We start from the raw sequence: 27,271 nt of genomic DNA, 5'->3' as shown, positions 1-27,271 counted from the left end.
CTATAATAGGTTATTACATACTTTCTAGTGGTAGTGGAACGGTTTCAACATTTTAACATCAAGAATTTTAGCATTTTTTGGACAAAATGTGCATTTTTTTTCATTATTCAAGTTTTTACAGAACGAGGGGCCAGAAAACCTCCTTAAGGGTTTGATAATAAGTCACTGAAAAGTTTGGCCATGGAATGGTTTTCAACTTTTCAACATCACAAATTTTAAGCAATTTTTCGATAGAATTTTCAATTTTTTTTTCAAGTTTTTTGAACATTGTCGGTTTTTAGGATTTTGCAGCCTCAAGAGCCGAGGAATCTCTTCTAGGGTTTGATAATAGGTTTTAGTATGTTTTCTAGGTGTAATGGAATGTCTTGCAAGATTTCAACATCAGGAATTTTAGCATTTTTTGACAATTTTTGCCATTTTTCATTTTTTTGGCATTTATAGTCATTATTCAGGTTTTTTGAGTCTCAAGGGTCAGAAGCTTGTGTAAGGTTTGATAATAAGTTACTGGAGAGTTTTTGTTGGTCATGGACTAATTTTCAACTTTTTTCAATTACAAGTTTTTTTAACAATTTATTTTATAAAACTTGCACTTTTTTGATAAATTTTTTTGTCATTTTTGTAGCCTCAATAGCCAGGGAACTTCCTCTAGGGTTTGATAATATGTTACTGCATAGTTTATAGACGTAATGGAATGTTTTTTCAAGATTTAAATATCACCAAATTAAGCAATTTTTTAAAATATTTGCAATTTTTTCATGTTTTTGAATTTTTTCCGGCACCAGGGGCCCTGGGACCTTCTCCAAGATTTGATAATAAGCTGCTGCATAGTTTCGAGAGTTAATGGGATGGTGGTCATTTTTTTATGAATCCAGTGTTAGTAATTTTTGAGTAAAATTTAAATTTTTTAAAATTTTGGTAAAATTTTTATCATGTTCCAAGTTTATGGATCTTTATGAGCCAGTGAAACTATTTCAGGCTTGTAAAACGAATACTGGATAGTCTCTTGATACATTGAAATGGTTCTTGAGATATTAATATCCTGAATTTCAGCCAGATTTTTTTACAATTTGTAATTGTTTCTAAAATTTTCAAATATTTTAGCGAGTTTAACGACCATTATTGGCCAACGAAACTTTTTAGATCTCGGAGATGGGTTACTTGACAGAACTTTCGAGACAAAATTGGTTATGAATTTTTTTACGGCGAAGTTGAAAACTTTAAGTTTTGTCTGTATTATGTTTTTTCTATATTTACTAACAAGGCTCGAAAACTAGAAGTTGCAGAGTCGAATCCCATCATGGAAAATATTCCTATCTCTCTTTCGCTCTCTGTCCGTTAGGGTTTGTTTCCTTCTTCTCGATCACGTTTTATCTCTCTCTCACACACACTCTTTCTTTTTGTTGGTTCTGCTTTTCAGCTGCTGTTATGTGTAATGTCATCAACTCTGATCTCCATTAACAATGAGTTATAGCAGAAATCTTTTTTATCATAAATGACGTAACAGGCACTTTTTGAGAAATCATTTTTAATTGCTCTCAAAAGCAATTTGTAGCAAATATATTAATCCTGTTTGTCTTTTTATGCAATTTTTCGCCTGGCCGGTTTTTCGTCTGACCCATTTGACTTTCGTCTTCAGAAACGGGATAAAGAGGTAGCGCCCAGTTTGCATTAAGTGCTCTTATAGCCCTTAAGCTCACTAGTTTTCAATTATGCGATTCACAGAATTTGTTTTGGAGACTTATACTTATGGTGTGAATGGCGGTCTTAGAGATTGACCCCCTCCCCCCACTTTTGCCACACCCCATCAGTGCTCCGGTGCACCCCCCGCTGCGCTCAATTACGCCCCCTCAATTAAGCTAAAGCTAGCTAGCCTCAACTAAACTGTGCCTAACTACTGACGAAGCCAACAGCTCGCCGGTCGTTTGAGAGCAATTCGCCCGACGTTAGTCGGTTTTGTTTATTTTTTTTTATGTGACTGGTAGGAAGATTGAACAAAAATCGAAATCTGGAAGATAAAGCTGTTCCATTCATTATGTCTATTGTCGATTGTTTTCAAACCCTAAGGTTTCGAACGCGTCTAAGAACATGCTTTTGCATTTCAAGTATTAACGGCTCCAAAAACGTGTTTTTGCTTTTCAAGTCTTAATCTTTCTATCATTAGAACCTAAAATTTTCTATTTTGCTGTTCTGTATTGAGTTTCTTTTTATCTATTCTGTTCGACGAATTCCATTTATAACATTAATAAAATTTACATGAAACACGAACTTTACAAAGAGCAATGTTTCTTCGCCCATTTTGTAAACATGTTTACTGTCTCTTTAAGATCGACAATGAGGGAAAAATTCGGATTTCAGCTTTTGTCATCATTGTGCAGGTTGAATAATCAGATACCGACACCGACCATTTCAAAACTACCAGCAGTCAGTCTTCAGTTTAGTCGCTTCGAGTCTGAATACGTATCGCGAGAGAAGAGGATAGCTGCAAAAGCAAAGTACAAACCCTACACGTGGGAGGAAAGAAATCAGTTTTACTATCCAAAAATAGAAAGAAGATCGGAGCAGTTGAATGAAATTTTACACAGAGACACACCTTTGAATCCGGATGCTACACAAGAAAGATATGCTGAAATCTGTTTTGGTAAGTTTTATTTTCTGTGATTATTAAAACAGCACGTTTTGTAATGAATAACTTTTTCTTGCGAACGAAATCATTTTTAAAATGAACACAGCAAAATTTTAATATGAATTTACAGTCTTGTAGAGTCACCATTCAATCGTTTGTTTTTGTTTATCTTCCAAAAAATAAATTAGTCTGATTTTGATTCATTGCTCTCAAACGAGAAGTGGTCTTCTGCGGCTGAAACTTTTTAACTTTTCGTCCTCAAACACGCGATGAAAGGTAAACCCCGGCCGGAGGCCATGAAGTGGCTGAGCACCCCCCCCCCCCCCTTGAGACCCCGACTCCACTCAACCCACCCCTATTTCTAGCACGCCTAAGTCACAACGGGCTACTGCCGAAGCCAACTGCTCGCTTGCCGTTTGAGAGCAATTCGCCCGACTTCAGTCTGTTATGTTTAAAGCTTTTAAATGGCCTAGTCCAATGGAACCGTGGTTGAAAAGTTTGATTTTTTATCTATATTCAGGGCATGATTTTAGAACTTAGATCTTAGATTGTTCTCCAGACGTTAGGTACAATTTGTGCTCTCCATGAAAAATTCAGGTGACCACTTATTAAAAAGAGAATTTTTATCTGATCATAAAGCTCTCCAGGCACTGAACAAAAAATGGTATTGATATTCGTTTGTTGATTCAGTGAGTTACCTAAAGTTCTGTATTTTTTAGCCAGGCCAAACATCCCCTACCAGCCAAAAGTTTTATGGTACTACTGCGAGCTTATCACAAACACGTGGATTGATGATGCACTGGCACAGCTGTCGGCTCTACCCTCAAAAGGAGCAAGAATAATGGAAGAAACACTTCTTCACGCACAGGTTGACAATTAGAATCTTAAATATGGCAATCAGAGGTAGAATATTGAAAGAAGCTAAAATTAAATTGGTCAAACCCTTCATCTGGTTTGGTCAACCTTCTCGAACACTATATAATATTCTTAGTTGTGCTGTTAAGCTTTTTAATGATAAGGGTTTTGATGCAATGGTTCTCCAAATATTTCTGTAGATTTTAACACAGATCTTGAACACGGATATTTGAGCATACCGTAAAACTGCTCTACTTAACACTGCTCCAATACATAAATTCTATTTAGGTGGCTGCTTCTTGACCTTTTAAGGACAATCTGTTCATTCTTGATTTAGGACATTGCAATTGAGGAACATCACGTTGAATTCAAGTGGAATCTGCATGTGGCGTTTTGCTCTGTTCAGAGGACAAGGATTGAAAAAGGAATCAGACATCACTTAAAATGTAAGTAATACTAAATTCTGACATTAACTGAAATGATTTTTACTACATGCTGCGCGGTGTTCCGCCTTCAGTTAATACTGATTGTGTAGTGTTGGTGGTGCTGTGGCCGGACGTCAGAGAATCAAAATAATCAGCTTGCTTCACTGACGCCAGTGTTGGTGGTGTTTCAAAAAAGACCCTTGAGTTATAGTTACTTTGGCACGATATGCCTGGGCTACCCTTTGCCCACTGTTGTTCCTTATCAACAGTTGAAACTTTCGTGAGATTTGCTTCATAAATCTTTTTTTCCTACCGTGAAAAAGTCATCCATTGAATTACATCTTTATAATCAACATTGTTTTTAGCACGTGCCTCCTGGTACACATGCAGGGATAATACGGCGACGTTTATGTACTACACGAGAGGCTAAGCAAAAAAGATCCGAAAATTAAAATGAGTCAGCTGTGAAAACCATCATGTACTACGCGTCGCAACTTTAAATTGTCCTATTCTAAAATACAAAGGAATATCATTGAATTATAGAGAAAAAGCGTTTAAATCCTCTTCGTCCATTTTAAACGTTCAAACTTATTTGGAGAATTAAGGGGTCTGATTTCAAAGGGCAAAGAAGTTGTATTCTGCCCCCTCTCTCCGGTGACAATATGACCGCAATTGCAAAAAAAGTCGCAGTCTGCAGAAAATTTTACTGCATAAGAATGAGAGCAGAAATGAATTGTTTCAGTCCCTGATGATCCAATGAATGAATTTGGACACACAAAACGAAGGTACAGCAATATTCAGTTGATGTTAAGAGAGGGACCGCCTTCGGATTTGAGCTGGAGGAAGATTGATGGTCACGAGAGGGAAAAATTCTTTTTGGACAAACTGAGAAAAAGGAGAATTTTGCACTCTTGGTAATCAGTTTTTCAACTGTGGGTTTTTTGGCCGAGAGAAATTGTATTATAGGGAAATGGCCAAGATTCTGATACGAGAGATGAATTTTTGCTTTGATCAATGAACATTGTAGTAGATGAAAATTGTGTTTGCGAACAATGCTTACACTTGTGTTAACAATTTAACTGTGTTTTCTGATCTTTTTAAAATCTTAATTGTACATTTTACGCAGACTAGTTTTAATTGCTAGTTTGTTGAAAGTTTGTTGCAATTTTGTTAGTTCTGCTGGTTTTGTAACGCGTTTTTTCGTACCAATTTTTTGTCTGATTATTTGAATTTTTTGTCTGATTATTAATAGCCGCACAGCGATAGCTGGGGCTATTATTGGCCTTCTCTTGGTTTTTTTACGACTCGAAGAGGAGTATTGGTTTTCTTAAGTTTTTTTTTTACCGGAAGTACTATTCGTTCAGACGCTGTTTTGACCTAAAAGCGAAAGTGAGAAAAATTGCCGTGTGAACTAATTTTTTCTGAGCGAGAGAAGTTTTTTGATCATGCGCTGCGTTTAGTGAATAACTTTTTGACTTTGAAAAGTAGTTTTTGACTGAATGGCACATATAGATAACCGTTTCTAGCCGTTTTTTCGTCTAAGTGGCCCATTTTTTGCTTGTAATTTGGTTTTTTGTTGGAATGATTTTTATTCAATGCTATATTGAATTGTTAACCTTGGAAATTAATAGCGCAGTGTTTTGCAGAGCCTGAAAACGCGTTTCAAGTTCAAAATTGGCATAAATTTCTTGATTTTTTAATTAATTTTTGGCTTTTTTCCTATTATTTTCTTCATTTTTGGATCTTTTAGCTGTTTTTTGTCAAAAATCAGGCAATATGACAACTTCCCGTTGACAATTCATATACTCGATGCCTCTTTTTACCTCGATGTAATTTTGTTTTATAAAATTGTACATATGCTAATCCGATTTTGGTCTTTTTTTTTCCTATTTTTCTCAGTTTTTTGTCTGTTTTTTGGTTTTAATTACTAGAAATATTCTTTTTGTGCAACATGAGGGGCTTTAATTTCGTTTCAAAAAAAACTTAATAATTTTTTAGCGTTGAATTTTTGAAAATTAGTTAAGTTTTTTTTTATAAATGCAGTCCTAAAAATTTTTTGACCTTTTTTTTCAAAATGTTTCAATGTTTCGTATGTTTGATTTCTGCTTTTTCTTTTTTTTGATCTGTTCAGGAGGATAGATTTTTGTCTCGGATGTATCGTTGTATTTTTTATGTCTCGAATAATGAAAAATGAAATGGTGGTAGTTTTTCTTTTTTTTTAAAATTTGATTTTTAAACTTTCAAAACTTTTAAACTTTGATTTGAACATTCAAAAATCAAGAATTAGTCTTTGTTACGGTGTTCCTTACATTGTGTCCATATTGTTCACATTCTAGCTTGTATCATTCTAGCTCTGTACTGGCACCTACATTTATACTGGTTTTATTTTTTTTCAGTTATTAACAAATTGAATGATTTCGGATTTTTCTTAGATTTTCGTCATTTCTTTGGGTTGCAATTGATTGCATTCAACATAAGGCAGTACTAAGGTTTTACTAGAAAGCCTTTTCCAGAATTGCTACTTATTACTTTTTATAGTATTTTTTTCCGAGCTTGGTATTGTTCTTAAACATTTTTTTGCCTTTAAATATTACTCGGTTGCTTTTCTATGATTATTTTAATTTTTGAATTAGTTTGAAATGATGTTGTCTAGCATATATAGAAGAAGAAAAAAGTATATGTCGCTTCGAGTCGCTTCCGGAATTCTTCCGGCTATGTTTTTATTTCGTCCTCATGATTTTTGTTAAGACCATATGACGTCACAGCCACTTTTTGTTCATTCGTTCATGCAATTTCAACTGAATCGCATATGACGTCATTTTTCGCTCTTAGTGGAGCGAGTTTTTTTGTTCATTTGCGTGATTAAATTTTTGGTCACACTTGACTTACCTCACTCTCAAAAATGACTTCCTCACTTTGAAATTGACTTTTATTTACTTTAATTCAAAGAGATAAGGTCAAATGGAGGTTATTTGAGATCAGCTAATAGAGGCAGCAATAACTTATACAGATTTTTAATCAAAATATAACAGATCAGCCTTCAATGAAAAGATGATTTTTTTGGTCTGTCTTTTTTACTGTTTTTTTAGACTGCCGATCTACGAATCTATTGCGGCTATTTTCTGGCAATCTGCCAGCTATGTTTTGAATTTTGTCCTCAAAAACGGGATAATCTGTAACGCCCGGAGATCATTGAGTTGCCAGCAGTTCTCAAAGAGACGTGTGCCTTACTAATATGTAAGTATGCGATTCACGGAAACTGTCGAGGAGAGAAACTCATGGTTTTTGAAAGTGTGACCCTTCACTCACCTCACTGCTCCGACTCCTCCCTCGTACACCCTGCTCCTGCTCATTCTAGTAGTCCCGCACGATGACTCGTACTCGCCCTCCGCGTGACCCCCTCAAGTAACGTTATGTTTTATTGTGCATTTTACCATGCAAGTTTTCATTTGTTCTCAAAACAAGTTCATAGCAATTATTATGGGTCGCCAAACGAGGTGGAGGAGAGCCATTATTAGCGAAATGATAGCGTTTTTTTTGTTATCAGAATCCTTTCCCAATTTATTTACTTCAGAGCTATTTTTTGCAATAGCACGGTATTCACGAGAAACAAGCCCAGCTCAGCTGCCTGAGTTACCCAACTTTTCCCGCCCTCCTGTGATTTCCCCGCAAAATCTTTTACAAGTCAATTTTTTCCAAATATCTCTAAACCCAATGGTCGGGGTATTAAATTTTTCTCAATGTGAAGATATTCATCTCAAGGGAAAGATATTTGGCTAAACTTTGAAGAGACGTTTTTGGAGCAAAAAAATTTGAGTAACTGTGCTAATCGGGAAAAATGATAATTAAAAATGCTGCTCCCCATACAATATGTATATTCATTTTTACGTAATGAAAGAGGGAGCCAGCTAACCCCACTCCCACCAAGCGTGAGAAGTTCTGTGTTCCAGAAATTTTTTTCTGTGAATAGTTAAAAAAAATAATTTAAATAAACAACAATCTTAAAGCCAGGATGACAAATTTGTTTTGGATCGAGCCCTAGGCTAGTTAGTAGAATATAAGAAAAATGACTTTAGCAAAAAGTTGTTTACAGTTTATTAACTGTTAACTGCTTTTGTAAACAAATAACTCAAGACACTACGTCCAAATTTTCCTCAGTAATAGTGTGTTCTAAAAATAGCCCTATAAAGTAAAGAAAATTGGGGGCAACCGGATTGGTTTAGAAAAAAAGGCAAAGTCAAGGTTTTTGAAAGTGTACCCTAAATGATGATGTCTTGCTTATTTATCACACCAAATCAGTACTGTCAGTTTTTTTAAAAAAAGACAACTCTGCCAACTGTGTTTATGGAATAACAGTATCTGATGTGCTCACTGTTAAGAAATTGATTTCATTGTGTACTTAAAAATTGAAGTACTTAAAATTGAAGATCTTAAAAATGCTACTGCTCAAAAATTGAGTATTACTGTTTCCGTGGTACAGAATTGTAGAAAGTTTTTTTTAGTAAAACTCAAATATTTCATTACTGTAATTAAATTGTTTAAACATACGATCCATGCTTTTCACTATGACCGCTCCTGATATAAAAAATGGACAATTAAATCTTTTGTTTTAAATCTTGAAAAATTTTAGAAATCTTAGAAAATCTTAGAAAATTTTAAGTCTTTTGGTAAATATTTTTTCATTATTTGGTTTAATTTTTGGTATCCAAAATATTTTTTATGTCTTGCCTGCCTTCCTTTGTGTATTGCTCTGCCTACTGTTCATTATATCTTGAAATTTTTGATGAAATTACCCCTTTTTTATTCATTTCACTGAAAACCGGTACACGGATGCATCTAATGAGTAACAGAGATGATAGTAGTTTGACAGTATCCAGTGTTTCTTATGGCTTAAATGTCACATGGCCCAAACTTTTAAAGGATGAGGCAATTGATTTTTGAATTCTTCCTTGTGACTTTTGTTACTTTGATTATCTTTATTCTCCCCAATTTTACATGCCTTCAATTGCCAATTAAATCACTGACATTTTTAAGCACCATTTTTTTCTACTTCTTTTGTATTTTTTCTTATATAGAAAGTGTTTTTGAAAGGTAACAAGCGAGAGCGTCAAATGTCTGTTGTGCTATTAGTTTTGATATCATTAAAAAATTGCTGGATTAATCACCCTTGTGTACACGGAGATTTTTGTTTATTAAATGCTAAGTAGACGCATAGTGGAGACTAACGTGTTTTTAAGATCAACTAACATTAGTTGCGCAAATTTGATTTATGACGATGAAAACAGAATTTTCTCAAAGTAAGCTGGCGCATTTTCGCAAGGTTTTGTATTAGTTAAAATAGTTCTGCTTACTTGGGAGTTGCAAGTTGCTGGGACTGATTTCGTACTCGTGTGTGCTTCTTCAGCTGTTTTATGCAATTTCGTTTTTCAAAAATTTTGCAAGCTTACTCTGCGGGAAAAAATGGTGATTTAACGCAGTTAATTTGGATGATCCCTCAGTGGTTTTTTAATCAGCAGTAATTAATCATTTAGGAAAAATTTATTAAAAATTTGGGCAGTTTTTAAGTTATTGGAATTGGACTTCAATCTTGATATAGCATGATTGTACGGCCGCTTTTTTTCTGTCTGATAGATGTTTGCGATATTTATTCTCGAGAAATGTGAAGAAAAGCTGAAGCCCGAGGGCTTTGAGTTGCTGAGCAGCTTTTGAGTGCCTTGTTAGTTTCTAAATTTACAATTTTCCGAAACTGCTGAGGAGACATATATTCAAGGTTCTGAAGGGCAATTCTTTGGACTGGCAACAATTGCCCTCATTCCTCTCATCAATTTGTTCAAATTCACGGTGTGAAAGGATTTTGTAGGATCGATTCAACCTCCGCTCTTGTGTCTCAATACTTAAGTTCTGCCCCCACTCCCACCAAGTAAATATAACCTCGCTAAGCTTTAGCTAGCGAGAACCAACGCTATCCCCTCGAACCGTTCGTTTGTTCGCAGTCGGATATTAATAGTTGCTATAGCAATTTTCAGCGGAAATATTATGGGCCTCCCTATGGTTTTTTTCAAAATGTTTGTTACGAACGTATTGGCTTACGCGCACTTCAAATATGCGTTGTTGTTCATTTAGTCATGCAAATCAGACTGAGTTATGTGCATGAGGCAATTTTTCACTCTTACTAGAACAAGTTTAATTGTTCATTCTTCTGAACACTAAGGTTTTGGTCACATGTGACGTACCTCACTTTCAATAATGACTCCTCATTTTCAAAGTTAATTTTTTGGAAGGCATTATTTACAGATAACTCACTCTAAATGAATTTTTTAAATAAGGGCAACTAATGAAAAACAACACATATTTTATTTTTATGTTACAATACATGAGATACAACAAGTAGAATCTTCTGAATCGGAATTGACATCCCAGCTATCAAACTGAAAATTCTCTTATTCGCTCTATTTTTTTTGGCATTTGAGACTGCAGGTCTGCGAAACTATTGCAGCTATTTTCTGGCAGTCTGGTGGGTATGTTGTTTAATATTATGGAGTATGCAAAATGCTGGCATGTCGTTTTTCGAATTTTTAAGTATAAAATTTCTTGCTGAACACAGAAAAAAATGCGATTGATAAATTTGAAGTTGTTTTTTAGTTTGTTGTTGTATTGATGTACAAAAATACCTGAAATGTTGCTCTGGTGGGAAAAGGATGGAAGCAGTGCATTAATTGAACTATGTTGAAGAACCAATCTGGAATCTAAGAACGCCTTTTTGATCTTTTCCGTTTTTGCCCACCTCCAGCTTAGTGGGTGCATATTATTTGCACCCTCCAGACGCACGTGCCTTACTTTTACTTGATGATTTACTGTGTAATCACACATGCTCTGTAACTGGTGGGTGCATATCGTACTGGGGGCACAAACGGTTAAAATAGAATATATTATGTTCAAATTTAACTTAACGGCAAGTTTTTGTGTCTTATATAATGTATGATCGCATACCGTTATTATTGACAAATCTTTGGTAGCTGATGTACTACGTTTTGTTGGAAGAAAAAATAATCACCCAGTGCTAGTGATCGATGGATAGAAAAAAATGCAAGAATTTTGCAAATATTCGACTCCGGTCTAATAATTTTTCCATGGATTTCAGTTTTGTAACTTGTTTAATAAACATTAATTTGCTTCAAAGGTGTTTTCTAAAGCATTAGTATCCTGATTCTTTTTTTGCCGTGTTGATATCTAGCAAGATTTTAGCAAGAATCAATTTTTGAATCCTCTCATCAATAGGGAACACATCACGCCATGTCAACGCCAGGTCATGGATTCCACTACATCTGTTCAGATTACAATTTCCTGAGTTTGCCAAGAACCGTACTACCGTTTCCGAGATCTTTATAAAATTATGCACGGTTTTCCATGTACTCCTTTTATGAACAAAGTCGACTTTTTCGTGACTCCGATTTCTGTGCAATATTTTAAGTTTGTTTTTGGTGCTTTTTTACATTAGACTTGGTATGAATGATAATTTTTGGGGGTGAATTAGTGATTATTGTATTTGAATTTGATAATGAATAGTTTTTTATCATTATTTCTTTCTCTTCTCCACTGAAACCGGAACGTATGCGCTTGTAACAGCTTAATAGATGAGCTATCGAAGGATACGGATAGCGCAGTATCAGCTGAAAGAACAAACAGACCTATTTGTGATGATAGAAAACTATGTTCTGCATTAAGCTAACTGAGAAGTATGGCTGTCCTCTGCTTCACTCTCTTTTTAATTATCTATAAAAATTTGACAATTATTGACTATAATGTATCTCGATTGTTCTTTTCCTGTCTTCGGCTATTCACTCTGTTTTGACCAAAAACTATTCGGATCATCTACTTGTCAAACAAATCACTATTTTATCATCATTATATGACGTATTTGGTCGCATATGACGTACCTCACTTTCCATAATGACTTTCCTCATTTTCAAAGTTACTTCTTTTTTGGAAGGCCTTATTTACAGATAACTCACTCTAAATGAATTGTTAAAATAAGGTCAACTAATGGAAACAACACATAGGTTATTTTTATGTTACAATACATAAGAAACAACAAGTATAATCTAAATCGAAATATGACATCGCAGCTATCAAACTGAAAATTCTCTCATTCCCTCTCTTTTTGCTTGGCATTTGAGGTTGCAGGTCTGCGAAACTATTGCAGCTATTTTCTGGCAGTCTGGAGGGTATGTTGTTTAATATTATGGAGTATGCAAAAATTCTGGCATGTCGTTTTTCGAATTTTTAAGTATAAAATTTCTTGCTGAACACAGAAAAAAATGCGATTGATAAATTTGAAGTTGTTTTTTAGTTTGTTGTTGTATTGATGTACAAAAATACCTGAATTGTTGCTCTGTTGGGGAAAAGGATGGAAGCAGTGCATTAATTGAACTTCGTTGAAGAACCAATCTTGAATCTGAGAACGCCTTTTTGATCTTTTCCGTATGTGCCCACCTCCAGCTTAGTGGGTGCATATTATTTGCACCCTCCAGACGCACGTGCCATATTTTTTCAAATGATGTACTATGTAATGGCACGTGCTCTGTAATGGGGGTTGCACATCGTACTGGGGTGGCGAATATTGTTTATTACATAGGTGAAGGTTCTCTTAACATTATTCCGAATTACGCGCTGTTGGTTTCTCTTATTGTACTTTCATCCTGAGTAGCAAAAATGGTAGTGTCTGTTTATTCAATATTGACTGGGGACTAATATCTCAAGGTAGAATAAATTAGGAGGATAAAAAGTAGGATAAAGTAGCATAAATTATCTTAAATTCTACATAATTGTGCGAAATGATTAAATTGGTCAAAATTATTATATTGAATCTCATAAAACTGATCAGGTGTTTTTCTCAAATACAGTTTGCCGAGTTTCAGTTTTCATATTGCAATTATTATTTAGCGGATATTATTCAATGATTTGATTAGGCGCTTTTTGTCAACCAGTTTTTGATATTTTGTTGTCATCTTGCAAATTGATCTGATGTTGTCATCTTATTTTTGAGTTGACGGGTAGCAACATCCCTGTCAGCTTTGTGAAATTCTCCATATCTCCCTGATACAGTTGAGTTAATTCTGCAGCTAAGTCAGGGTCCAATGGTTCGTGAAACCTTAAGGAAATGTTTCCTCTTGCACTCTATACAAAATTTTCGAGATGAGATCAAGCTAACGTGAGTGTTTTTGCCTTAACTTGGGTCTAGCCTTTATAGTTCATTGATCTCCTTGGCAATGCCCCGCCCGGAGTCTTTAAAAAAACCCGCGTAATTTTGGCTTGTAATCAGAAAGTACAGTTTTTTCATAGATTAGTTGTTTGCATAGGTTGCAAATAATAGGCACATAGAGAGGAGCCGGGGGAATTCTAATTAATAGGAACTTAAAAGATCCCAATTCTGGCTATCGTCAAAGAATCAGACTAATAGACACTTAAAAAATCATGATTCTGGAAAAGTGAAAGGTTCAAATAATGGACTTGCGCTTTAAAAAATCCCGATTCTGGATAAGGAAAAGGAAACAATCCTAACCTCCCCTTTCCCCTGGGGCCACAACCAAACCAGGACTTGTGGCAGAAGAAACGTCCGTCTTTCCCTTTCTCAAAGTGTTCTTTGCGGAAGTGGTCTTTTAATCTGAGAAATGACTCAACTTTATTAAGTGAAACTGCAGGATTGTCGTGACGAAATTTGTGACCGTCCAGAATTAGAAATTGACTCATATCGAAGTACTCCAGCCAATGAGCTGTAAAATGTCCGTATTTGCCGAATACGGTATAGATGCTAGGCTCGGACGATATGCTGAAAGCTTGTTGGCGATCTAAGTTAGCCCAATTGTAGTATTTAAACATTTCGTGATGCGATAAAGCTCTGTGAACCGGGTCACATACGATTATGATGAATTTCAGTTCTGGTATATCGGTCAATGACTTCGGTTTCCAGTTAATAGGGTACGGCAGGTCGGGATAAATGAGGGATCTGTTGTGGTGAATTTGCAGGAACTCCTCGTATGTTTTGAATCTCAAGGGCGAGGCGTACCAATAGGTGGCTGTTTTATCGATCACTAAAATTTGCACAGTTAGTTTAATTCCAATCGAACATCATACAACTTTCCTTGATTTCATACAAGGTCATATATGATTCCTGTTAATCATACAAGATCATATATGGTTTTTTTGAGTTACCGGTTATCATAAAAGTTCAAATCATTGTAGAAATGTTGCTGTTGCTTAATTTGAAGTTAGGTCAGAAATGTAGGTATAATAAACAAACAAAGCGTTGGGGAAAATGATTTGGTCTTATGATCTGATGAAACAAAGAAGTGAACAAAGATCGCAATTTGGGGTCTATTTCTTTCGTCACAGTGTCACACGTTTAACCATTTTTTGGTTTCATAAACATGTGTCAACTAACTAATACGTACCTGGCTGTATTTTTACTGACAATGAGTTGCGAAGACTAAATGGAGGCGAGAATGGCTATTATAATTAATGTGCTCATTTTCTGAGCTATTCGATTACATTTAACTTATTCTGTTCTTGAAAAAGAAGTGTTCAGGAGCTTCTCAGAGTGTCAATATTTTCACCTTTTTTTTTACCATATTTGGTGAAAATACGTTTTGTTAAATTACACGTCTGATCGTAAGCCTAGAAAACTTTCCTAGAAGACTTTTTCCTGTTTTTGTTACTACGTAAAGAGTTTGTACAATCAGGATAATTAATAGCTGCCCTCATCTTGTTTCGGCTATTTGATGTCAATGAGAAGTCAAATTAGAGTGGTGATTGCAGTCAAGTTGGCGTGGAAAAAGGAGCGAAAAGGCTAACAAGTTGGAAGCGTTGTTTTTTCAAAATACCTTTAAGGAATTTGATGTTTGACCAAATTTTTGGTTTAAGGAAATGATTTGCGTACTATCAAAATGTTAAATCTGTGTTCTAATTGTGCCTATTTGCAATTGATAATGCTTTTTATGACTTCGACACCATTTGTTGCCAAAAAATTGTATTTTTCAAAAAAATTATTAGTTTTAAATATTTTTGTTGTCTTAACACCCAGTCTCCTTAATGACAGGTCTCGTCGTTTGTTATTGGGTATAAAAGCATAAAATTAATCGTTTTAGTTCATAGCTAAATATTGTATTTCACCATTATTGTTTTCAAAAATATCGCTTTTTTGATTTTTGCCTGTATGCGTTGATCATTTTGTCTGATCAATTAATCTCATAAAGGGCAGGTCTAATCGGTCTGCAATGGGTCATAAATGAACCTAATGATGTTTCTAGTTTTTATCTAGTGGTTTGTATGACTTTGTCACTATTTGTTTTCAAATTATATTTGATTTGCCTTTAATTGTTGTGCATGTTTTCTGGCCAATTATCCCCATCAACGACGCAGTTTTGTCAAGTAAGACTAATTTAATTTTCGGCTGGAATTCATACGGGTTTTTATGACTTTGACATTATTGTTTTCAGAAATATTTTGGTCGATCTTCGAGTTCTTCGGGTTTTCTAGCATTTCTTGTCGTTTTGTTGATTATTCTCAGTAATAACAGTTCTTATTCGCCGTGTAGTGCGGCCTTCTTTGTTCATTTTGTCGGTTTCAGTTTTGTGCTGTTATTTTTGATTAATTAGATACTTTAGAATTTTGAGTGTTGCCTCTCTTGTTTTTTTGTCCTTTATTCACATAACAGAATTTAAAAAACATGTTGTTTGACAGTAAAATTGTGTGCTATGCTGTGGTAAAGATTTTTTGTTATCTTTTTGGGGGTCATATTTTCAAAAAATGCTGATTTTTCAAATTTGTATGGTCTTTTGCCCTTGTTTTACTTTGTCTCTCATTGTCAGTACTTAGTCAAATCTTTATATAACGTTTTATAATTACATCGTCTTTACATTTACTTCATCTTAATTGTTTTATAAAGTGTTATTTGCGATGATTTTCACATCACTAGTTTTTGAAAAAGTAAACTAAACTTTTAAATTTTTTTCAGATTTTTTGTTTACTTTTGCAAATTGCAAGTCTTTTGCTTCGTTGGCTGACAAAATTTGATGTTGCTGAGAATATGCTGATGTTTAGATCATCATTCAATATTTTTCTTTGAGTTGTTTTTCTTTGACTTGTCCTGCTGTTTTTTACTTATTGAACAAAAAATTGTTTCGTTTTAGCTTTTAGTTCACAGCTTGTAAAATATTTTTCGTGAGATTTTTTTGTCACTAGAGTAGCTTAACTCTTCACTCACTCTGACATAGGTTGGGTAATATTTAGGTTTTATGGGGTTTTAAAAAAGTTTTTAGATTGTTTCTGAATTTTAATATCAGCTGGTTTTAATATCTCTGGATTAAAATTTTTTATTAGCCACCAGGAGTCTGATCTCTTAATCATATTGTAGAATAGTGGCTAGGAACCGATACATTTTTTCATCAATTTTGACCATAGCGTAATTTGAATGTTGGATACCTATCTGATCTAGTGTAGTGTACGGCTGTCTTTCCCTGTACCATTCAAACGACTCATCCAGGAACCGTTTGTCAAAGTATTCCTGCTCGTTCATCACGTGCACCTGAGGATGGTGCATGAGGAAATGGGCCAGTGCAAAGGTCCCACACTTCATTGCACCTACAACGGCAATAATGCTGTTTGTGTTTGTGTGACATAGTTTGCAGATTGTTAGCGGTTCATGTTGGCATCTGCTTTGTGTAATATGTGAAATTTGGCCATGATATATTTAATCATAAGGATTGCTTTTCAATATTTTCTTCATTTTTGAGGAAACCTATAAATTAAAAATGCATAACCGTTTGTTTGCTTTATGAAAACCAAATACGATACTGCCGGAGATCTAAATCGGGAGACTAAAATTCTTCCAGCAGAGCTCCAAATAACACGGGTGTCATTAAATAGGTTTTTCAATATTCTCCAACAAACAAGAAATCGATCTAATAAGCATTTCAGATTAAAAAAAACGTGCCAATTATTGCAAACAAACGAACCCATGCCCTTTTCTTAGAACATAAATGTAAGTCAAAATGGAGTAATGGTTCAATTGTTCGTAACTTTATTCGAAAATGGAACACACTTCCAATTGCACGTTACAGCGGAAATGCTTAAACGACACGAAAGACTTCCAATAGACAAGGGTTGCAGGATTCAAACATATTTTTTATTAATCTATTTTAAGAAAACCGAACCTTAGTTTGTTATGAATTAGAAAATAATAATGTGTGATTAATGAATTTCTTACATGTAACATTAACCAAGTGGTTATTTTAATTTACATGTTTCAGATTTTTAAAAAAACACTCAAACTGCTCAAAAATAACGATTATCCGACTATGATGATTAATCTATTCAATGTCAAATTTATTGAACCAAATGTGTGTGGCTGGTTTAAAAATGCTTAGCAGCTGCTATTTGTCTGTTATTAGGTAATATTTCACCTTGGCTGAGAAATAAACTTAAAATTTTATGAAACGTTGATTTACGCTGAAAATTCTCATTTCAGCTGAAGTTATCGGCGGTTTGGATATTTTTTTAAAACCTTCCGATGTTTGACAAGATCTTATGCCAGCCTTGGTTAAATTCGTTAAATTCGGTTTTCAGATACACCGCTCTGCTAATAAAGAAGATCACAAAGTGACCTCTTTTTAAGCGACTAAAAACCTTCATACCCGTTATTTTGCCGATTAATGAGTGTTTTTTGCAGTTAATATTGAAAAAAACTTTTGCTGATAGATCCTATAGAACGGTCAACTTGAAAAGGACTATTCTGACCTCCAAGATAACGTAATTCTTCACCACATGTGATGAACAAATTGTCGAAGCCATTCCATTTAAAATCGAATTAAAAATATTTTCAGAAGTTATAGAATTAAGTTGTTTCCTATTAAAAAATACCAGATGCTCGGAGCTCTTTAATAGTTCAACGTATGAAAAATAGTTGGCTGGCTGTATAGATTGCATTCAGCAAATTTGATTTTTGTTCAAATAGTCATCTGTTTCTTCCGTTTTCTTTTTATTTTTCGTTTCTAATCGGCAAATCAAAATGGTATCGTCTGTAAATTGTAAGATATCGAAATCACCTCATATTTGTTATAGATAATATTGACGTGTAAAAGAAGAACTCGAACTCTTGAGTCCGTAACTTGTAGAATACCATGGGTAACAAGGTTTTAGTTGAGGCTACGCTTCGTGCTAAACAAATCAATTCAAGTTCAAATCAAGCAGTGAAATTAAGCATAGCATGAAGTGAAATTTAATGCTACACTATATCGAAGCCATATTGATTTGTTCACCGTCGTCATTTATATTTAGTATCTATCTATTTTTAGTGCGTGATCATCGTTTATGAAGTGGAACTTAAACTCGAACTATCTCAACATCTGCGAAACAACATTACGACTTAAGAATATTGCATCAGATTCTATGCGATTATTTTGCGAATAAGCCTGTTGTTGATATAGAACATTCGACAAAATTTCTGCATGGTTAACTAACTTCCCATGACAACAAATTCACACTGAAAAAGTGACGTTATGGAAAACTGTACAAATTCTGTCGACATCTTTATCTACAATCATTTGGAGATGAAATTTTGACCTGTAAAATCACGTGACCAGCAGCATAAAAGGAGGTTGAAAACTACCAAAAATCAATTAAAACGTTTATTTTGTCTTACTAAACACACATTCAGTGCGTTTTGAAGCATGATTACTTGAGCGGTAAATAACTTGTTTTCCTGTCTTGTTTCTGTAGATCATATTAGTGATTGTACAGTTTAACGAACTTGGACTTCTGAAAAGAGAACATCTGAAGAACATTCTTATTCTCAATCTTTCCCTCCTAACAAAGTTTCTAAGTAAGAGAAACTTTTTTCAAAGCATAGTTAGTTTCTGTTACTAGCCGTAACGAAGCCTAAGATAGTTCGATATTGGAGTTATCGAAGTCAATAGAGAACTGCTTACTTTGATATTAGAAGAATATTTTGTTGTTCAATTACATCATCTTATTAGACGGCCTGTTTAACAACAACTGCTAACTTTATCAGATTGATGCTTTGCAGGAATATAGCCAAGTTATAGGAATAGACGTTGTAGGAACGGGAACCCCTAAATTTGATTTATTCTGAGAGAAACGTGTTTATTAAACAGCAAAGATGAACGATTAATTTAATTGAACAACAAGCAATACAACGGTAATCTACAGTAAAGCGGATAATACAGTTCAAAAAAGTTAACTGCAAAAACATAATATTCGGACAGATTTGAAACCGCTGAAGCGAACGGGTAGGTGTAAAATTTTAAAAGTGCTTAAAAGATGCTATTTGTCTGTTATTAGGTATTATTCACCTTGACTGAGAAATAAACTTTAAAATGTTTTGAAAGGTTTCTTTACGCTGAAAAATTTTACTGAAAAGAGCAGGTTGATCCATTTCTCAACTCTTTGAGGATTAGAAATGTGTTATCCTTTTTTTTTGTTTTTGATTAGAAACTATTTTGTTTTTAGATTCAGCTTAATTTTTTGGCTATTTGCAGCTTTTTGGAATTTTTCAGATGTTCGAAAAGCGTCGTATGCCAACCTTGGATGTTCGTTAGGTTCGGTTTTCAAATAAACCGCTCCGCTAAAAAAAAGAAGATCACAATGTGTCACTTTTTTGAGACTTAAAGCTTTGTATACGTTATTTTACCAATCAATGAGTTGGTTTATGGCAGTTAAAGCTTGAAACTTCTGCTGATAGATCTTATAGAACGATCAACTTGAAAAGCACAATTGTGACCTCCAAGAGACCGTAATTCCTCGCCAGATGTAATGAACAAATTGTCGATGCCATTCTACTTAAAATCGAATTCGTGGTTTTCAAAATTATGAGGTGATTTTGATATCGTACAAATTGCAAATGATACCAGTTTGATTTGCCGGTTTAAGGATAATTGATTTTTTTTTTGGAAATTAACAAGATTATTTGAACAAAAATTAATTATGCTGAATGCAGTCAAAACAGACAATTATTTTTCAATAGTTTAAACTATAAAACAGCTCCGAGATGCTCGAATTATATTGTTCGAATTACAAAATTCCAACATCTCGGAGCAGTTTTAGATTTTAAACTATGGAAAAATAGTTGCCTGTTTTGACTGCATTCAGCATAATTGATTTTTGTTCAATTAATCTTGTTTTTTTTTCTAATCTTTAAAAGAATATTTTTGATGTGCCTCGAATTGGCAAATCAAACTGGTATCATCTGCAATTTGTACCTTATCAATATCTTCTCATACTTTTATAGATAATGTTGACGTTTAAAAGAGGAACTAAAGCTCTGGGGACCGTACCTGTTGGAACACCATGGTTAACAATGATTTTATCTGCGAACTCGGCACTGGGAGGAGAGTGTTAAGTGCGATTGCTGATTAGTGCAACATTCTAATCTTAAATGACAAAAATTGCTCCTGTTTGATGATCATTTTTCAGGCTGCCTATTGAAGTACGAAATTTTTTACGATATTAAATTACGATGAAGAAAGTACGACATTGGTTGAAGAGTTGTTAGTAAGCTTAATTCTCGTCAAAAGTTCATTCTCGATAAGGTATTCTAGCAATTGTTTGAGCAGAACTCTTTCAAAAAAAAATTTGACAAACGTTGGCGTTACAGAAATGATACTATAATTTGTTAAACAGTACAGTTTAACAATAGTGTAGCGTCTTTTTTCAAGCCTCTGAAACTGTCTAATTTGCTTGTATAATGAAAAGAACAGGTGCCTGCTGCACAACCATTCGGAAAAGCAGTTATATAGGGCATCTCCGTCTTGCTAGATCATTCGGCGACAAAAGACTATTATCATCAGCATTTAGATTGTATGAATCACGTGTCTTGATCCGCAAGCGGGATTTAAACGCGCGATTCGTTCAAAGCTCACATGCAGTTTTTCTTGGAAATTTTTAGAATTCCGCTTTTTATATAGAGTTTTCATCTGAGTTAAGGTTAAAGTCGTGTCTAGAATTTAGGTAAGCATTATTATACCAAGCTGAATTAAAACGTAAAATGCCCCCCCCCCCCCACCCACAGCTTAGGGGTCATAACGTATAGCCCCTAAATACTGTAATACCATGATGGGGGCTATAATTTTGCGTGGAGGCTGTAATGGGAAAGACCCCTTAGTCCTATTTTTGAGCCCACACTAAATTGAAACAGTGAGGGGGGTTAGACTTGTTCCGTAGTTTACTACCTATAATGAATACAGTTGGATATCTCTGCTCTCCGTGCCAATAAGAGTTCCATTTGAACTGATACACGCTCAAGGGCAAATTTTTGAGGTCAAGGGGTAATTCCAGAACAATAGCTGGCAAGAACGCCCAAATAATCCGAACCGTGAGAATAATTCCGAACACGCAAAGTGCCCACTGTTGTCTTTGCCTGTTTAGCTCGGTTTGCTGTCGAAATGTTTGTTGTTTCGTCTGTTGTGGCCAAAGATATGAAGAGTATTTGCGTTTCAACCACCACCGAAAACGTAATAAACGTCTGCTTGTTGATATTGTTGAGAGCATTTTGTCAGAAAGCATAGAGTTCTCTTTAAACTGCAAAATTCTGTAGTAGAAGATTATATCACTTTCACTTCTGTGGTTTTTAATTCTGCGTGAAATTTGCGTTTCTCGCTCAGTTTACACAAGTTTTTGAGCTGACCACTTAAACGTCTTGTATATCTATTCAAAATATTTATGTATTCGTCTTACAGCGACTCGTTATTCAAACCGTATCCGAAGAATTGCCGTTTTTTGTGACTTCTGCAACAGCCAAGTACCGCATTTCTGCGAAGAAATGAAGAAAAAATGCGGTTGACTGTCTGAGATTCTAGTTGCGCATTGTCATCTAGTAACACGATTTTGCGACGTTTTCCTGCTTTATAACTAGTTCTATCGCTCGTTAGTATCATAATCGTAATTTTTGCTCATTGCCTTCTAAGAGCAATTGAAAATAACTAAGGTTGCCCATTCAGTGATCGTATACACGGCATTTTTCTGGGTGTCTGCACACAAGAATAACTTTCCAGTGTCTTTCCCATTATAGCCCCCCTCCAGCTTAGTGGTCAGAATACCTATAGCCCCCCCCCCCCCCCCCTCAAATCATGGTAAATATGCCATAATGGGGGACTATAATTTCATGGGGGAGGTCTTTAATGGGAAAGATCCACTTTCCAATGTATTGTCAGATTTCTCTAGTCATGTGGTCTACTTAATCTTAAAAGTTTGACCACCCCTGTCACACCCCCCCCCCCCCAACAAAATCAATCGCCCACCCGGTAGCAGCCCCCCCCTCAAAACTTCTATAGCCATCGTCATCCACTTGTAGATTTGAATCCCCCTCTCATCTAACCTTCTCAACCCTACCCCCCATCGCTTGGACCCCCTCCCCCAACGCTTCCTCTCTTTCTCTCTCACACACACACTCCAATCCCCTCCGCCCTAATGCTAGCGTCCCTATGACCCAGCTGGATACTACTGAAGCCAACCGCTCGCCTGTCGTTTGATAGAAATTCGCGCGACGTTTGTCGGTTATGTTTATTTTACTATCAGACGAAGTCTGTACTAATTGTGTTTTTTTTTCAAATATGTAAATCAATAATATAACCGAATAGTTAAAGTTTACGTGCCTTCAGAATCAGAATTATGTATTGGAATAATCACAATTATAAATTAATCTATTAATGAATTTCTGGTTATTGATTGATATTACCCATTGAGCTGTTTGTCCTTCCTAGTTGTCTGTCTATTGGTATTTTTATGCCGGCATTGCAAGAACTGTTAAAGTTCTTTTGAAAAGTATTTTTCCTCATTCGCTCTTACATTGAAAGGTAACTTATTTCACTTTTGGATGCTCTTCAAAGTCAGGTCTTTTACTCTGCTTAGTATTGTTTGGCTCTGTTTGGTTTTTTATGAATCGATGAGGATAATTCTTTTTCTAGATTTTTATTATCTTAAAAGTGTTGACTTTTTGGCTGGTCATTTCAGCTAAAGCACATCATGATCCTCCTCCCCCATGAATTTTGAAGCGCAATAGACATTTTTCTTCATTTTTATCTATTTTCATTAGACTATATACTTGATTTTCCTGTTGATTTCTTGTCTTTTTTATTTGTCAGTTTTTGTTTTTGTTGGTAGACAAATTTATTTGACCGAGTTTTTATGCACTATTCTTGATCACGAGTAAAACGTTGAATCCTTGCTTACCGAAATTTGACTCTGTTTTCAAAGTGAGCATTAACATTAAGAAAACATTTAGTATGTTTCTATTGAGCAGTAGTAAGTTAGTAATTATAGGTTATATAGCTCTGGTTGTAGTCATTGAGTTTCTAGTGTTTATCGGTTAAGTCAGAATTTGGGAAGTGATTTTACGGAGTCACGTACAACCTTGCTAAAACGCAACATGGGGCCTTTTTTCTTCTCCCTCTAAAAGTTTTAAACTTTTGAAAAGTTGCGCGTGCATTTTTTATTTTTTGGTATTCTATTTGAGGTTGAAAAGTCTTTGATTTTTTGTCCCCTTTACACTTGCCAGCTCTCCTCACCTACGTTTGTTACTACCCGCAGAACCTACCTACAAAACCCATCCCCCACAACCATGGAAATAGTTATCTTAAGCATTTGCCTTTTCGCCCTCAGAAACGAGATGAACTGGTAAAGCCAGAGGGCATTAATTTGCTATTCAGTTCAGTTTTCTCAGAGTTGTTCTAGTCTTTTTTGACAGTTTTGACTTTTCGAATGATTTCTACGCCCTTTACTATTTTTGGTTATCCGTGATTAAATTTCTCATGTTCACAAGTTTCGGCAGCTGAACTCAAGTGGCAGCAGTTAACTACTAAAGGTCAAATGAAAAGTGCGCCAAAATTGGTGTGATTTTGTTCCGACCCCACGTGGGGGGGGGGGGGGGGGGGGGGGGGGGAGGAACTATATACTCAAATGGGTTTTTTTTGTTCAGTCAATTTTGGCCGATCGATATATTCATCGCAGAGAAATGTGAGTGGTATCATTAAAAAACTGGCCCAGCGTAGAATCCAAAATTAAGATTTTTTTATTTTCTTGTTTTTCGAGGAGTCATCGAGGATTGAAGTTTTGTGTGAACACGGGATATTTGTTCACTTTTAGTGTGATTTTTCTTCAAATTAAAATATTTTCTATAAAAATAGTATTTCAAACTTAAATTTTTTGCCAAAAAATGAACTAATTTTGGGTTTCTAATAGACTAAAGGCAATAAAAAAGACTAGTTCTGGTCTCATAGGGAGCTTCAATATCAAAAAAAATTCGAAATCTATTTGTGAGCTCTTTTTTTTTTATAAAACTTTACTTTTTTCTGCTTTTTTAGTCTCCTAAGACAAGTCACTTTTCATATCAAGGTTCCATTAATGACAAAACTCCTTTCCAGTCAAATAAAGCCCATTGAACAAAAAAATCGTTTTCAAGGAATTGCTGATGTCTTTCTTTTAATTCGACTCTGAGTTTTCGTAATTTTAAATTAAATTTTGAATTTCTTTTTGAGGTTTTGCTAATTTTTTGGATTTCTATGGCATGGACTCATTGACTAACAGTGCAATATGTTCCGTAATGTGATTTAAATGAACATATCTGATGCTTTAAGTGGACAGCTAATGGCTGTTAAGACTTTAAAAATGTTTTTTCTAAATTTTTTTCGATCATTAACCAATCATAAACTTATTATCGTGAACTGTGAGTCAATCTCTGTGATGACAGCACCCTCGTCCGTCCTACTGTAACCAAATTTGATCTAGCGGGTGGTTTTATCTTCTAACTTTTAGTAATATGACTTCACTGACACAAGATTTCAAAGTAATTTAATTTTTTTTTCACAGCTCCTATTGGCAGCTCCTATTGGCTTGAAGAAGACTTTCAGTGGATCACAGATAAAGTTTTCTGAGAAAAGCTTATGGTTTCAAATGGCTTCGACCTTTCCTTCTCGCACTTCTCTACTGAATTTTTAGTTTTTGCCTGATTTTGTTGTTTTTATAGTCATAAGACCTGTTGTGATGTCTTTTTGATCACCTGTGCATGACAAACAACCCCAAATTCCCATTGAATCGCATTTATTGACTACCGGTAAAATTTATTGATTTTAATGGCTGTTATGAATTTAAAATTAATTTTTCGAATTTTTTTAACATTGACCAATCTTAAAATTTTTGTGAACTGTTATTCAGTCTCAGTATTGACAGAACCCAATTGCTTCCTACTGCTACTAAAATAAATCTAGTTAGCGGTTTTATCTTCTAGTTATTGGCTATATGACTTCAATGACACAACTCAAAATTTTGGACATTTTTGTATTATTGGCTACTTTTGAACTCATATCACATTATCCAAAAATCATATAGATTATCCAAATATTATTATAATCCCATTGGCTCGGAAAAGAAATTCAGTGGATCACTTATAACGTTTTCAGAGAAAAGCTAATGGTTTAAATGGCTTCAAATTTTCTTGCAGTTTTCTACTGAATTTTGGTTTTCGCCTGTTTTTCTTGTTGTTTTCAGTCTTAAGATTTATTGTGATCTCTTATTGATTATCTATGCATGGCAAACATATTTTTCCTGCCATCGTGTTATTTCGGAGCGTAGTTATTGACCTCCGTTAAAAGCTTCTAAGTTTAATGGCTGTTAAGACTTTAAAAAAAGTGTTTCGAAAGTTTTTTGAACATTAACCGATCCTGAGCTTTTTTCAAGGACTCTTAGTCAGTTTTAGTACTTACAGGATACCTTTTTATTTCTTGTGCAGCCAAATTTAATCTGGTTGGCGTTTTCATCTTTTACCTATTAGTTTTAGAACTTCAATGCCACGAGTTTTCATACTTTTTAAAAAATATTTCGGGTACTTTTTCCTTTTTTTTGGATCCTTTTAAAATCTTATCACATTATCCTATTACTGATAGTTTCCAATGGTTTAGGGAAGACGTTCAACGCATCATAAATAAAGTTTTCAGGAAGAGCTTTTGATTTAAATGGCTTCGACACTTTCCTCTGGCACTCTTCTTCTGAATTTTTGGTTTTTGCCTGTTTTTGTTGTTGTTTTCAGTCTTATGACTGATTGTGATATCTTGTTGGTTGTCTATGCATGACAAATATCTTTTTCCTGTCATCGTGTTGTTTTTGAGAGTAGTTATTGACCTCCGTTAAAAGTTTTTGAGTTTAATGGCTGTTAAGATTTTAAAAATAGTTTTTCGAATTTTTTTGGAATATTAACCGACCCTAAACTTTTTTCCTGAACTGTCAGTCAATCTTAGTACCATCGGGATCACTTTTTTTTCTAATGCAGCCAAAAATAATCTGGTTAGAGGTTTTATCTTCTACCTATTAGTTTTAAAACTTCAATGCCACTAGTTTTCATATTTCTTTTTCAAATTTTCGGGTACTTTTTCTCGCTTTTGGATCCTTTTGAAATTTTATCAAATTATCCTAAAACTGATAGTTCTAATTGGTTTAGTTAAGACGTTCAACGGATCATATATAAAGTTTTCAGAGAAGAACTTATGATTTAATTGCTTCGACACTTTCTGATGGCGCTTTTCTGCTCAATTTGTTTTTGCTGCCTTTCTTTGTTGTTGTTCTCACTGTCAATAACCTGTTGTAAGGTCTTATTGAAAAAATATGAATGGAAAACAAACTTGTTGTTTCATGAAGGCATATTTTAGCGTATTTAGTGGATTCCGTTGAAAGCTAATGAAATTAATGGCGTTGATACTACAAGTTTTCTAAAAAATTTCGTGGTTCTAATGTATTTGTTCATATTTCATTTTTTCTAAAATTAAATTGCAAAAAGAGAAATCCCATTGCTGTTAAAAATTTAATTGAACATAGAAAAGTTTTTTGTGAAAAGTTCAGTTTTTAATGCCTTCGACACTTTTCTCGCTCAATTTTTTTCTTGAAATTGCTGTTTTTGCCTGTTTTTGTTCTTTAGGTAAAATGCTGATAAGTCTCTTAAGCTTGTCGTTGAGGATTGAATTAATAGTGTTTCCCCGAATCAGTAAGTCAGTTTATAGCCTTTAGTCTTAAGGTTTATATAAATTTTCAAATATTTTTCAAACTTTTCCGTCCTTGTTGTTCTTTTCTTCAAATTGTAACTTCTTTTCGTCAATGAGAGGTCACATCCAATTTCTTGTATTTAATAAAATCATTTCTACTGATAATATTTGTCACCGATGCTTTGTTTGTTGGACAATATGCGTTTTTTGAACGTTTTTTGAGTGGTCACTTTTTGTATTTCTTTTTCTCTTACTTCAGAACAATCGCATAATAACAGGTGCCAATGGTTTTCAAATGTGGCCCAAGTAAACTTATTTAATATCTCAGT

General features: G+C 34.6%; 3 protein-coding genes across 4 annotated transcripts in view; 1 reads left to right on the top strand and 2 right to left on the bottom strand.

Annotated features, from left to right (window-relative positions):
• The window catches only part of LOC142352140 (large ribosomal subunit protein uL22m-like), a 350,565-nt gene extending 345,570 nt beyond the window's left edge, over positions 1–4,995 (top strand). The window contains exons 2-5 of the mRNA XM_075404528.1: positions 2,325–2,638; positions 3,343–3,491; positions 3,816–3,924; positions 4,646–4,995. Coding sequence (XP_075260643.1) covers positions 2,332–2,638; positions 3,343–3,491; positions 3,816–3,924; positions 4,646–4,821 — 741 coding nt within the window. The 5' untranslated portion in view covers positions 2,325–2,331 and the 3' untranslated portion in view covers positions 4,822–4,995. The remainder of the gene's footprint in view (positions 1–2,324; positions 2,639–3,342; positions 3,492–3,815; positions 3,925–4,645) is intronic.
• The window catches only part of LOC142352139 (putative carboxymethylenebutenolidase), a 273,385-nt gene that overhangs the window by 98,427 nt on the left and 147,687 nt on the right, over positions 1–27,271 (bottom strand). The window lies entirely within an intron of this gene.
• Positions 12,476–21,720, bottom strand: LOC142352137 (heparan sulfate glucosamine 3-O-sulfotransferase 3B1-like). 2 transcript variants are annotated; one of them, XM_075404523.1, is made up of 4 exons: positions 21,147–21,720; positions 16,384–16,542; positions 13,466–13,994; positions 12,476–13,054 (listed from the first exon to the last, which is right to left on the bottom strand). In XM_075404523.1, exons 1-4 carry the CDS (start codon positions 21,478–21,480, stop codon positions 12,934–12,936), a joined length of 1,143 nt encoding a protein of 380 aa, XP_075260638.1. In that variant the 5' UTR covers positions 21,481–21,720; the 3' UTR covers positions 12,476–12,933. The 2 variants fall into 2 exon arrangements, with proteins under 2 accessions (XP_075260638.1, XP_075260639.1); XM_075404524.1 differs by having other exon boundaries at positions 21,289–21,720.

The sequence above is a fragment of the Convolutriloba macropyga genome, chromosome 13 (assembly GCF_964194025.1).
Source record: "Convolutriloba macropyga chromosome 13, txConMacr16.3, whole genome shotgun sequence".
NCBI lineage: Eukaryota > Metazoa > Xenacoelomorpha > Acoela > Convolutidae > Convolutriloba > Convolutriloba macropyga.
The sequence above is the reverse complement of the archived record's forward strand: the minus strand, read 5'-3'. Positions and strand labels throughout refer to the sequence as shown.

Coding starts and splice junctions, on each gene's coding strand:
- LOC142352137 (XM_075404523.1), bottom strand. CDS start 21,480: ATGCTTTCTGACAAAATGCTCTCAACAATATCAACAAGCAGACGTTTA. Junction 16,543..21,146: donor TCCAACTGTATTCATTATAG/GTAGTAAACTAC, acceptor TTGCCGTTGTAG/GTGCAATGAAGTGTGGGACC. Junction 13,055..13,465: donor GGCCCCAGGGGAAAGGGGAG/GTTAGGATTGTT, acceptor CATTTCCTTAAG/GTTTCACGAACCATTGGACC.